This window comes from Ovis canadensis, chromosome 1 (genome assembly GCF_042477335.2).
Source record: "Ovis canadensis isolate MfBH-ARS-UI-01 breed Bighorn chromosome 1, ARS-UI_OviCan_v2, whole genome shotgun sequence".
Taxonomy (NCBI): Eukaryota; Metazoa; Chordata; class Mammalia; order Artiodactyla; family Bovidae; genus Ovis; species Ovis canadensis.
This window is the reverse complement of record NC_091245.1, coordinates 29,163,653-29,177,948: the sequence shown is the minus strand read 5'-3', so window position 1 is coordinate 29,177,948 and position 14,296 is coordinate 29,163,653. Positions and strand designations below refer to the sequence as shown.

The 14,296-nt window shown below is 37.9% G+C and overlaps 1 protein-coding gene across 7 annotated transcripts in view; it reads left to right on the top strand.

Moving 5' to 3' along the window:
- The window catches only part of IFT25 (intraflagellar transport 25), a 37,099-nt gene extending 23,036 nt beyond the window's left edge, over positions 1–14,063 (top strand). For 5 of the 7 annotated variants that reach the window (XM_069592287.1, XM_069592304.1, XM_069592299.1 and 2 more), the window contains exons 4-7: positions 6,221–6,327; positions 7,911–7,979; positions 11,420–11,463; positions 13,866–14,063. In XM_069592287.1, the coding sequence (XP_069448388.1) occupies positions 6,221–6,327; positions 7,911–7,979; positions 11,420–11,463; positions 13,866–13,979 (334 nt within the window). In that variant the 3' untranslated portion in view covers positions 13,980–14,063. Of the gene's footprint in view, positions 1–4,854; positions 5,173–6,220; positions 6,328–6,449; positions 7,333–7,910; positions 7,980–11,419; positions 11,464–13,865 lie in introns of those variants that run through there. The other 2 variants (XM_069592325.1, XM_069592296.1) reach the window with 2 other exon arrangements.
- Positions 14,064–14,296: the final 233 nt, after the last annotated feature.

Genomic DNA, 14,296 nt, shown 5'->3' with positions numbered 1-14,296 from the left:
AGTACAATTAAAAAACAATATCCTTTATAAACATAGATATAAAACCATTATAAATTGAATTCAGCAAATGGAGTTTATCATAAGAATGCAAGATTGCCCTGTTCACCATATTATCACAGGAGTACAGATTGAGTGTAATTTACCGTATTGCCAGAGCGAGAGAGAAAAAAATCATATGGTCATTCCAGAAAATCATTAGAATTCAGCACCAAACATTATAACAATTCTCAAAAAATTAAAAAGAGGAGGGAACTTTCTCAGTCTGATAAAGGCATCTACTAAAAATTTTCAACTTAATGGTGAAATAGTAAGTGCTTTCCTAATAAAACAAATGAGTGTATAAGACAAAACAGAAATAGACTCACAGAAAGCAAACTAAGTGGATTTAAGTGGAGAGAAGGAAGCAGGGAGGGGCATGATAGGGGTATGAGATTAAGAGATACAAACTACTACATATAAAATAGATGAGCAACGAGAATATTTTGTATAGCACAGGGAAATATAACCATTATTTTGTAATAACCTAACATGGAGTATAATCTACAAAAATATTGAATCACCATGCTATATACCTGAAACTAATATAATACTATAAATCAACTGTATTCAATATCAAAAAAAGGTTCCTCCTGACTAAGGTCCGTCTAGTCAAGGCTGTGGTTATTCCTGTGGTCATGTATGCATGTGAGAGTTGGACTGTGAAGAAGGCTGAGCGCCGAAAAATTGATGCGTTTGAACTGTGGTGTTGGAGAAGACTCTTGAGAGTCCCTTGGACTGCAAGGAGATCCAACCAGTCCATTCTGAAGGAGATCAACCCTGGGATTTCTTTGGAGGGAATGATGCTAAAGCTGAAACTCCAGTACTTTGGCCACCTCATGCGAAGAGTTGGCTCATTGGAAAAGACTCTGATGCTGGGAGGGATTGGGGGCAGGAGGAGAAGGGGCCAACAGACGATGAGATGGCTGGATGGCATCACTGACTCGATGGATGTGAGTCTGAGTGAACTCCGGGAGTTGGTGATGGACAGGGAGGCCTGTCGTGTTGTGATTCATGGGGTCGCAAAGAGTTGGACACGACTGAGCGACTGAACTGAACTGAAGACTGGAAACAAATCAAGGATGTTCTCACCATTTCTATTCAATATTGTGCTGGAATTCTTGGCCAATGCAATAAGGCAAGAAAAGACATAGAAATCATAAAGACTGAAAAGAAAGCAAAGTTGTTTTTGTTCAGTACAGTATGATATTACTTATATGTGGAATCTAAAAACTTAGTGGACTAGTGAATATAACAAAAAGAGAAGCAGACTCACAGATACAGAGAACAAACTAGTGTTTACCAGTAGGGAGAGGAGAGAGGGGCAAACTATTGAATATAAAATAAGCTCAAGGATATATTATACAACATGGGTAATATAGCCAATATTTTGTAATAACTGTAAATGGAAAGTAATCTTTAAAATTAAATTAAAATGTTAAAAAAATTAGTAGGTATATTATAATGAGGATAATGATCAAAATGCACCCTTATAGTATTTCCCCAAAGAGTGTTCTATTCTTGATGGCAACAAGGAAAATACGTTTTGGAATGAGCCCTCTTTATATGTATCTTGTAACAAAGTAGCCTTTTTAACTATTCATAATATTTATTTGAGTTTCAGTTTCTCCAGGGGTGTGTGTGTGTGTGTGTGTGTGTGTGTTTATAAAACAGGAGCTGTTGACTACTTGAAAAAAAAAACTGTCTTTGTTCACATATTGTATGACTCTACATAACCCTAAGGAATCTACAAATATCTGCTAGAGCTAAAAGTGGATTTAGCAAAGTCAATACACAAAAAGCAATTGTATTACCATATACTAGCAGGAAACATTTAGACAGTGAATTTTTTAAAAATTCCATTTATATTAGCAGTTAAATAGACATGAAATAGTCAGGAATAAATTTAATAAGACACTCAAGACCTTTACACTCAAAACTATAAAACATTGCTGAGAGAAAGTCAAGTACTAAATAAATTAAAAGATATACTACATTCATGATTGGAAAACTCAATATTGTTTCAATGGCAGTTTCTCCCTAAAACGACTGTTGTTCTTGTAGTAATGTATATGGAAATACAAACTAATCTTGAAAAAATAATCTTGTCACATCTTGTAAAAGAAGAAAGTTGCAGCCCTGAAATTGTCTGATTTCAAGATAAATACACAGTAATCGAAACAGCATGGCATTTTAGTAAAGATAGATCTATATAGATCAGAGCAACAGACAAGAGGGCCCAGAATAGATCCATGCATGTAAAGTCAATTAATTTTCAACAAAAGGCTAAGGATACAGAAATAGATCAGTGGAATAAAATGGAGGGGCAGAAATACATACACCTATAACTAGTCCTTTAATTTTAGAATAAGACACTAAGGTAATTTAATAGGAAAAAGAGTCTTTTAACATGTGGTGCTGGAACAACTGAATAAACATGGATAAAAATAAACCTCAACCCCTACCTCATACTAAACAAAAATTAATTCTATATGGATCATAGAACTATATTCAAAGCTAAAATATTTACGCTTATAAAAGAAAACGTAAGAAAGTACTTTTGTGACAGTGAGGTAGGCAAAGATTTCTTAATGAAGACACAAAAATTATAAGCATAAAAGGGTAATGAAACTGTACTTCACCAAAAGTAAGACTACTACTCATTGAAAAATGCAAATAAGAAAATGAAAAGGCAAACTGAAGCCTAGGAGAAATGCTCACAATACATATGTCTGACAAAGGACTCCTACAAATACGTAGTAAAAGTGGAAAGAACATTTAAGTGTATTTATTTTCAATTGAAGGATAATTGCTTTACAATATTGTGTTGATTTCTGCCATATATCAACATGAATCAGCCATAGGTGTACAATATTTCCCCTCCTCGCTGAATCTTTCTCCCACCTCCCACCCCATCCCAACCCTCTAGGTTGTCACCAGTTTGAGCTCCTTGAGTCGTACAGTAAATTTCCACTGGCTATCTGTTTTACATATCATAGTGTTTGTCTTTCCATGCTGCTGCTGCTTGTTCAGTTGCTCAGTCACATCCGACTCTGCGCCCGCATGGACTACAGCACGCCAGGCTTCCCTGTCTTTCACCATTACCTGGAGTTTGCTCATACTGATGTCCATTGAGTAGGTGATGCCATCCAACCATCTCATTATCTGTCATCCCCTTCTCCTCCTGCCCTCTGTCTTTCCCAGCATCAGGGTCTTTTCCAGTGAGTCAATTCTTGGCATCAGGTGACCAAAGTATTGAAGCTTCAGCTTCAGCATCAATCCTCCAATGAATATTCAGGATTGATTTCCTTTAGGATTGACTGGATTGATCTCCTTGCTGTTCAGGAGACTCTCAAAAAAGTCTTCTCCAGCACCACAGTTCAAAGACATCAATTCTTTGGTGCTCAGCCTTTTCTGTTGTCTAGCTCTGTACTCTGTCCATGTTTCCCACCCTCTAAAGTGGAAAGAACTTTTTTAAAAAATGAGAAACTACTTAGTAGACACTTCACAAAAGAAACTGTACGAATGACCAGAAAGCAGATGAAAACGGGCTTAGCATCATTTGTCATCAGGAAAATGCAAATTAATACCATAGTCAGACACCATTTCACATCCAGTAGAATAGCTAAGAAGCCTGACAACAGAATGTTGGCAAGAATATGGAACAACTAGAATTCCCTTACATTTTTGTTAGGAATGTAAAATGGCACAACCACTTTGGAAGTCTGACGTTTTCTTATAAAATTAAATATCAATTCAGTTCAGTCACTCAGTCGTGTCCGACTCTTTGCAACCCGATGAATCGCAGCATGCCAGGCCTCCCTGTCCATCGCCAACTCCTGGAGTTTACACAAACTCATGTCCATCGAGTCGGTATTGCCATCCAGCCCTCATCCTCTGTCGGCCCCTTCTCCTCCTGCCCTCAATCCCTCCCAGCATCAGGGTCTTTTCCAATGAGTCAACTCTTTGCATGAGGTGGCCAAAGTATTGGAGTTTCAGCTTTAGCATCAGTCCTTCCAATGAACACCAGGACTGATCTCCTTCAGAATGGACTGGTTGGATCTCCTTGCAGTCCAAGGAACTCTCAAGAGTCTTCTCCAACACCACAGTTCAAAAGCATCAATTCTTCGGTGCTCAGCCTTCACAGTCCAACTCTCACATCCATACATGACCACTGGAAAAACCATAGCCTTGACTAGACGGACCTTAGTCGGCAAAGTAATGTCTCTGCTTTTGAATATGTATCTAGGTTGGTCATAACTTTCCTTCCAAGGAGTAAGCATCTTTTAATTTCATTGCAGCAGTCACCATCTGCAGTGATTTTGGAGCCCAAAATAATAAAGTCTGACACTTTTCCCATCTATTTCCCATGAAGTGATGGGACAGGATGCCATGATCTTAGTTTTTTGAATGTTGAGCTTGAAGCCAACTTTTTCACTCTCCTCTTTCACTTTCATCAAGAGGCTTTTTAGTTCCTCTTCACTTTCTGCCATAAGGGTGGTGTCATCTGCATACCTGAGGTTATTGATATTTCTCCTGGCAATCTTGATTCCAGCTTGTGCTTCTTCCAGCCCAGCGTTTCTCATGATGTACTCTGCATAGAAGTTAAATAAGCAGGGTGACAATATACAGCCTTGACGTACTCCTTTTCATATTTGGAACCAGTCTGTTGTTCCATGTCCAGTATGACTCAGCAATTCCACTCCTAGTAATTATCCAAGAGAAATGAAAACATTTCCACAAAAACACCTGCACAAGAATGTTTATAGAAGTTTTATTCATAATGGTAAAAAACAAAACAATTCATTTATTCAACAGAAATATCAAGCAAGCGACTTTCCTGGTGGTCCAGTGGTTAAGAATCCACCTTACAATGCGGGGGACACTGGTTCAGTCCCTGGTCCAGGAAGAACCCATATGCCATGGGGCAACTAAGCCCATGCACCACAACAACTGAGCCTGCATTCTGGAGCCTGCAAGCCACAACTGCTGAGCCCACATGCAGCAACTACTGAGGCCCCCAAACCCTAGAGCCCATGATCTGCAACAAGAAAAGCCACTGCAGTGAGAAACCCATACAGTGCAGCTAGAGAAAGCCCCTGCACAGCAACAGAGACTCAGTGCAGCCGAAAAAAAGTAAATAAATATATTTTAAAAAATCAAACAAAAATGCATAAACAAATTATAGCGTAGTCTGTGGTGATAAGACTCAGAGCAGTGGTTGCCTAAGGGAGGTAGGGATTGTCTGGAGAGAAAGAGAAAGGATACATCTAGCGTAATGGAAGTGTTCATCTTGATTAGGCTATTAGTTACCTTGATGTATTGGTTACATGAGCATATACATTTATCAAAACTCATTAAATTGTACATTTAAGAGAAATTTCACTGTAGGTAAATTTTAGCTCCAAAAAGAAATAAAAAACCTTATATAATTAAAGAAATGATTATTTATATAGTCAATACTATGTGTGTGTGTATGTGTATAATTTTTTATATTACTAACACTTGAGTGCATGTTTTAATATTTTTTCAACAAGCGTCTCTTGTGTGTCTACTGTTGGTCAGCCATTGTGATAGTCGCTGGGGATGTAAAGGTGAGACAAAGTAACTGGACTTAGAGAAGGCATAGCTAGGGTAATAAAAATGCATGAAAAAAGCGCTCATAGAAACTGGATGCTGCCTGTGAGGTGAGTGCAAAGGAGGGAGAAAGTGATTGTGATTTGGTGGGCTTGGAGAGATGTGACCAAAAAGTGAGCAAACTTTTGCAAGGGAAGAAAGGCTTCCACAGAGGCATGAGTCTGCATGATGTGTTTGCAGAATTTTAATCGGTCCAATGTGACTACAGTAATGAGAGATGATATCATGATGGAGGACAGTATACTTAATGATGGGACCAGATTATATAGGATCATTAAATGCCATACTAAGGAGTTTAGATTTATAGGCAATAAGGGATCACTGTAAGATTTTAGACAAGAGTGACATCAATTCCATGTTTTAAAGAATACATCTGGTGGTTGTAAAGAATTGTTAAAGCTGGGGAGAGATTAGAGGCAGAATAAACAGGAAGGGATTGTAAGAATCCAATGGTGGTTTATTTTTTTTAGTATTCACTAGGATTTGTGATTAAGCATTTCTAAACATTTAGCTGTTCTTTTCTCTTTTTCTTTAAAATTGACAATAGAAATCCAGAAACTTTTTGGACCACCACAGGAATGTTTCCCCAAGAGTTCATTATATGTTTTCACAAACATGTGAGGATTGAAAAGCTTGTAATCCAGAGTTACTTTGGTAAGCATGATATTTTCATTTCATTTCATTAATTTTCATCTTTCAGTTTTTCCATAGGCAGAATGCACATATGTAAACTTTTGGCAAAGCACTGATTTTTTTTTTTTTTTTTTTTTTTACAGCATGGAATCAAGTTTTATTGCTGGGGTTGATGGGTGGAGAGTATGGGTTAACTGTCTCGAGCACAGTTAGCTTCTCTGAAACTGCGAATCTGAAACCCTTCCAAAGCACATAATAATTTCCATGCAATTTACTACGTGAAAGCCTTTGGCAAAAGACCCTGTGATGAATTTAAGAAGCCAACTTGCCAGAACGCTAGGTTTCTTCACATCTTTACTCCAGATTTTTTTGGCTTGGGGTTCTCTGTCAAATTCTTTCTGAAAATCTGACAAACCTGATTATTTGCATTTGGTAACTTTGATCCTTTTATTAATGTGGCCATTTTCTGAGGGATTTAGGAAGAATATCTTCCACTACAACATCATCCTAATCCTGTCTTATGTTTTTTTAAGGACAGAGTATATCAAGCAAAATCATGGTAGGAAACAGGATACATCCCAGGTGGCTCACATGAAGAAACATTATTGATGGGACCACTTACAGAATTATGGCCTGGGTTAAGGGAACAAGCTAGGGATGGTGAGACACCCAGAAACTGGCTATAGCAGTAAGCCATTACCTCCCTGGGCCAAAGGAAGGAAATAGTATTTGCTGGAGCCCAAGGAGAACTGGAGCGTGTACAAAAGGGCCTGCCCAATAGGAGCTGTAACCAGGGAGGAGCATAACCACTGCCAAAGACAGGACACTGAAGCAGAAAGGGAAGAGAGAAAACACAACCTGATCTCACTTCCCTGCTGCCCTTGTTTCCTCCCAGTCCCTCCCGTAGGCAGTGGGAAAGTAAATCCAGGAGGTTCAGTCCCCAGGGGTCCTCCCTCAGGGTGCAGAGCAGAGAAGAATGGATTTGGAGTCAAGGGAACTGCTTTAGGGGTAAAGGAGAAAAGAAAACCAAAGCGGAAGGAAGATGACTGCGTTCTCTCCTCTCGTTAATTGTGAAGGCTCTGGAGTTGGACCTAAACTTTGAATTCTAGATCTGGTACTTACTACCTCTGTATCATTGAACATTTTGCTTGACTTCTGTAAGTTGTCTGATTTCTTTAAGCCTGTTTTCTCACCAGTAAAGCAGGTTAATAATACCTTTCTTCTAAGGTTGAAGTCAAGAATGAATGAATATGTCTGACTTATAGTAGTTTCTGCATAAAGTTTTTTGATCAAGACCACTAATATTATTATTTACCAGTGTACCAAAACAAACAAACAAACAAAAACAAACCAGATGGTACCAAACTCAAAAAGGCTCTGTTAGCTTTGTGTTATATGCTTGCAAATACTTGTAACAGTTACCCAGACTGTACTTTACCATAAGGGTTTATGGAAAAATGGTGAGTGGTTTTCCCGATCGCAGTACTTTGTGCATTCCCACTAATGCCTGCCAGTCTTAGACAGAGGGAAAAAGAAATCAAGGGACAGCAACATAGAATTAAGTAGATAATTAACACTTTATTTTTGTTTATTTATGATGTCAGTGAGGACCTTGAGGATTGAAAAGAGTACTTCTAAAGAGCCAGTTGATTTTGAGCAATGGATTGAAAGAGGTATGTGCTTGGTTTACCAGCATTATTTTGATCATGAGGGGGTAGAGAATTGTGTTTTACTCTATATTGCCAATTGTACTTCATTTTGGTGAAAAAAGATGGCCTGAATGATTCTTATGACATTTAGATAAAGCTAGAAAAACACAAATTTGAATACTAAGATGCTTCTTCACTTCCTGGTTATGTAATTGTTAACATGTTACTTAATTTTTGAGTTTCAGAATCTTTATCTGAAAAATAGAGATGATATCACCATTTAAAGTTTTTGTGACACAGTGCCTGGCATATGGTAGACAAGCAATGAATATTAGCTTTTAATCTTTCCTTCCTTCCTGATTAATGGTATTATTTAAATATTATTGACAGAATTGGTAGCCTCTCATAAAAGACAGCATGTTGCCTTCATGTGTCTGTCTATTCCTTCCCAAAATACCATGAAAATAATAATAAAGGAGAAAAATGAGACATAAACCTACAGCGGCAAAAAATAAAAACAAACAGGGAACCAGGAATTCAAAACAGATGTGAGAGGTCAATATATATTATGGAAGAAAGGAAGCAGTTGGAGGAGTAGTAACTTCTGTAGCAGAATTGAGTAGATTATAACCTAAGTACCTGACAAGGAAGTTTATCCAATAGAATCCCAGAAACTTGAAGGCAGAGGTATCATGGAAAGTTTGAATAAGGCATGGACAAGAAAACTGATTGGTGGAACATCTATTTACAAAGTGTAACAGACTCTAGGTACCTTCCTCCCACAAACTACCCCCAAGAGTGACTAGGAACTTTGAATGTTGAGGCTCAGGACTCAGGGAGACCAGTCATAGTAAAGAGAATGAGTGAGACATTGAGTGGAAAATAGGGGATTGAAGTGGAAACCTATATAATGAATAGTGGGAACTGTAGCCTCCTTCCTATGGTCTGCCCAGCAACCAGAAATACAGCCCCAGCCAGGAGATTGGGGGATTCATCTTTGGAGAAACTGAATGGTCCCAAAAGATCTGTGGATACAGAGACAGGTTAGTTCATTCCTGGTCACCCTATGGAAATCATGGTAGTCAGTGAGTCTGGCCCATGTACTATTTTCCAGTGATCTATTCATAAGTAACAAAAGATAGTCCCAAATCACCAGACATATGGTAAAGGCCTAAATATAATCAGGCCTTTAGCTCTAACTCCATCTGTAGGAAAAGAGGGTAGAAAACAAATGAAATCACAAGGAGGCAATATGAGAAAATGGGGGACATTTTATGATACAACTGACTTGGTCTCTTCAATAAGTCAATGGTGTGGGGGGAAAATGTGTGTGTGGGAGACAAAGAAGTTCAAGATTAAAAGAGGATTAATTCTGATTTGAATAAACCAACCATAAAAAGACATTTAGGAGGACAATGGGGACCTTTGATGGGGTAGGAAACAGCAACCCACTCCAGTATTCTTACTTGGAAAATTCCATGGACAGAGGAGCCTGGCAGGCTACAGTCCATTGGGTTATGAAGTATCAGCAACAACTGAGTGACTGAGCAGGCACGCATAGGGACCTTTGAATATATACTAGATATATGATATTAAAGCATTTTTAAATTGTCATATGATAGTGGCATTGTAGTTACACAAGAAATATTCCTCTTTAGAAATGGATAATCAAATATTTAAAGGTGAAATATTATGATGTCTCAGACTTTCTTTACAATACCTTAGCCAAAAAAATTAGGTAAATCAAGTATGGTGAAATGCTGATAATTGTAAATTCAAGACAATGGGTATATAAGAATGATATCCTGTCTTTTTTATGTATGTTTGAGATTTTTTAATTTTTCATAATTAAAAAGAAAACTAAGCAAATGAAAGAAGAAGTTACTAATTTCTAGCGGAGGAGGAGTTGTATAAGAAAATGTGTCATAATTTATTACTTATTTCAGTAGTAAATAACATATAGACAATGGTATAGCCATCAAGTATTGATTTCAAAATTGAGAGGATGGCAGGAAAATTTGTAGGAAGAGGAGGAAGAGAATACTGGTCCAAGAGACATAAATTTTCACCTACTATAATATAAAGTCAGTAAAAAATGGATAAATCAAGAAAAGGATCATGAAATATATTATAATTCCAGAAAAAATAACTGAAATAGTTGAAAACATTTACCTCTGGGGAGCAGGATTGGAGGAAAAGGGGTCAAGCAGGGGATTACTATTTTGTATGACCTCAGAGAAAGGTTAGGAAACAGAAAGAAAGTCATCCATAATCTTACTTCCCAGAGACTTCCCTTTTTGTACTGTCTGCCTTTTAAAATTAGGTCCACTGTTTTGATGTTGGAGCTTCCCTGGTAGCTCAGCTGGTTAAGAATCTACCTGCAGTGCAGGAGTCCCTGGTTCAATTTCTGGGTCAGGAAGATCCTCTGGAGAAGGGATGGGCTACCCACTCCAGTATTCTTGGGCTTCCCTGGTGGCTCAGCTGGTAAAGAAGCCACCAGCAATGCAGGAGACCTGGGTTCAATCCCTGGGTTGGGAAGATCCCCTGGAGAAGAGAAAGGCTACCCACTCCAGTATTCTGGCCTGGAGAATTCCATGGACTGTATGGTCCATGGGGTTGCAAAGAGTTGGACACAACTGAGTAACTTTCACTTTTCACATTTTGATATAAGTAAAATTAATTTCTAAATAATGTCAATATTATTTTTTTAAGTTGTGAATTTCTTTTTTAGAACTTTTTATTTTTTATTGGGGTATAGCTGGTTAACAATGTTGTGTTAAGTTTCAGGTGAACAGGGAAGGGACTCAGCTATACATACATGTGCATCCCTTCTCCCCCAAACTGCCCTCCCATCCAGGCTGCCACATAACAATAATGTGACTATTATTATACCAATGAAATATTACATCTTTCCAAAAGAATGTTTGATATGATTAACTCATGACCAAATAAGGTAATCTGTCCTAAAATCACACTAGTACTAGTAAAGGTTTTCTGAAGCTGGGTACCAGAAAAGATCAATTCACAGGTGGCATAACTCAGCATCATAGTGAAACTTCATTGTGAGAAACTGAGCCCTAATTGGTACCCATGAGAATGGTGAGACAGCCTTTCAGGCCTGCAGTTAGTTAGTAACTTGATCGTTAAAAAGGACTTTCATATTTTATTAATTCTTCACTTGATATTCCTTTGCTATAATTTATATTTACTTTTATTTATACTCACTGAGATATTTTATAGCTCATATATAGTTTATATATATGAGTTTCATATATACAGTTTCATATATAGTTTTATATCTTTTTATCAAATATCTATTTTTATATTGGATTTTACATACCAAAACACTGGTATATCTGGTCTAACTACAATTTTATCAGATATCACATTTTGCTGAAAATAAACTTCAATATATCCTGATGCAGTTTGAGCCCTACCTCAATTCTGTTAAATTTGTGTTTTAGATCTAGTACATACAGAGGGGCAGCTTCAAAATGAAGAAATTTTGGTAAGTAAATATACTTTGAAGATATATACATTATCTTTAGCCAGAACAATGTATTTAAATTTTAAACCTATCTCCATAGTCATAAAATTACTAAATACCCTCATAATATTGTAGGTTCTGTGTCTAACCAACCAATAGAGGCAGTTATTCTCAGAAATGTTATGATCTAAATATCGCTTTCCTAAGTTAGGCTCTTTTCTGTCATAGACAGGATGACAGCCAAGATAAAACAGAATTCACTTGTTATTGTTTTATTTTGTTTGTTCATTTATTTTGAAGTATTTATTTACTTTCCTTTCATTTGATTCTGTAGTTCTTATGGAATAGGAATCAAAACAGGTTGAGATGCCAAAATTGGAGTTAATTTAAGCATGAAGGGACAGGGAGATTCAGATAAGGGAACTGGAGCATAGGATCAGCAACAAATAAGCCAAAGAGAGATGAGGTGAAAAGGGAACCAGCATTTTCTGACAGCATTCCGCTGGGCTTTGCTTGTCAAGTGACATGAATGGCCACTGACGGGGAAGCTGCTGCCTCATCACGGGTTCCTCTGTCCCCAGCTTGTCAGGCCCTGGTTTTAGACAAACACAAACAGTGAAACAACTGAGAATGTTTTTAAGGTAGTAGTGCTTATTAAGATTTCTCTAAATAAGGGTTAAAGAGGTACCTTGTCCATTAAGTTTCATTCTTCACCATTGACTGGCAGCTGCAATGAGATCAGTGTTTCAAAAGATTCTGTAGTGTTTGAATCCTATTAACTATCTTCTCTACCACCCAGTTGTTGTGCCCAGTGACTGGGGAGGCCGTGCGTGCGTGTTAAGTCGCTTGTTATGTCCAGCTCTGTGCAGCCCTATGGACTGTAGACTCTGCCAGGCTCCGCGGTCCGTGGGGATTCTCTAGGCAAGAATACTAGAGTGGGCTGCCACGCCCTCCTCCAAGGGATCTTCCTGACCCAGGGATCGAACCCATGTCTCTTAGGTCTGCTTGCATGGCACTTGGGTTCTTTACCACTAGCACCAGCTGGGAAACCCGAGGAGTCCAGTAGGGAACAGAAAAATGATTAATTAGATGGAATTTTATCTTCCTATTTTTCTCCATATTGTTTCATTGATTATGGTTAGTAAGCCTCTGCTAAGGATTTTGTTTCAGGAGTCATTGTGTGTCAGGGAGGGTGGCAGCATCATAGAGCTTTTGGAGAAGAGTAAGGGGGAATGGAGCCTTCCCCGGGGGCTCAGTGGTTAAGAATGCACCTGCAATGCAGGAAAGGCAGATTCGATCCCTGGGTCGGGAAGATCTTGGAGGAGGAAATGGCAACCCACTGCAGTATTCTTGCCTGGGAAATCCCATAGACAGAGGAGCCTGGCAGGCTACAGTCCATGGGGGTCAAAAAAAGAGTTGGACATGATTTAGCGACTAAACAACAGTGAAGGGAGAATGGAAGGCAGTGTATCACCCATAGTTTTAGCACCCTGTCACAGTGGCCTTTGCCATACGTATTTTCTTCTAATTGTCAACCAAATGTATTGCATAGTTACATGAAAAACTTTGTATTTTTTAAAAATTTAATGTTATATCAAATGCTTCATAATTATGATTTAAAAATTAAATGTATTCAGATAGAGGTTAGCTGATTTCCTGTTTTCCTCCCTCTGTCATTATAACTACTACTACTGGGGACATCTTATGCCTGTTCCTGCTATCATGGTGTTCACTTTTTCAGTTATTTTCTTTAAAATTAAATTTCAAGAAATGGAAATACTGGGTCCATGGGTATAGACACATTTATAGTAGTAGTAGTAGTTTAGTCTCTAGGTTGAGTCTGACTCTCACGACCCCATGAACTGTAGCCTGCCAGGCTCCTCTGTCCATGGCATTCTCCAGGCAAGAATGCTGGAGCGGATTGTCATTTCCTTCTCCAGGGGACCTTCCCAACCCAGGAATTGAACCCAGGTCTCCTGCACTGCAGGCAGATCCTTTACCAACTGAGCCAAGAGGGAAGCCCATAGACACATTTATAGCTTCTTACATATATTGCCAAATTGCTTTTCAGAGAAAATATATAAATGTAAAAGTATAATAATGTTTTAAGGTAATGTATTCTGAGGCATCATCCAACAAATGAAATCTTTCATCATGAAAAATTCTTAAAAAATTAATCAGAATTGTACAGTGCAGTTTTTAGCTCCACCTGCGTTCTTCCTCAAACGAAGGCTGATGTTTGGCTGTTACGTATCAGAACAGCCATATTGTTATATGTGGCTGGCTTCTCCTCTGAACATTACATCTTATAAATCATTATATGCTTATAATCATTCTTGTATCAAACCCTTTCATCTGCTAACTGCTTGTTTAGCAGTTAACTAGAATTGCTAAATCATCTGTATTTATTTTTTCCCTTACAGGCATGTGATGGCCACGTCACTTACTTGAGATTCATTATTGTATCAGCCTTTGATCATTTTGCATCTGTGCATAGCGTTTCTGCAGAGGGAATGGCAGTCTCAAATCTTTCTTAGTAATTATAATATACCCATGCACTATTTTTTAACAGTATATTTATTTAAACATGAATTTGTCATTATTAAAGGAATTTGTATCAATCTGTTTCAGTTTTATTTTTCCCTTCAGCATTTTGTAGGAATTTGGTTCATCAGACAGCAGTGATGACCAAATGTAAGTCATAAGAAAGCTTTTGCAAAAAAACACAAAACAAAACAGCTTTTGTTTCAGTATACAGCTTAACCAAGTACATAACTATACATGAAAACAACTGCACATAACATGGTACCCTTCAGATATCAGTGCATTAATTTTTAAATTGGCTGATTGATGC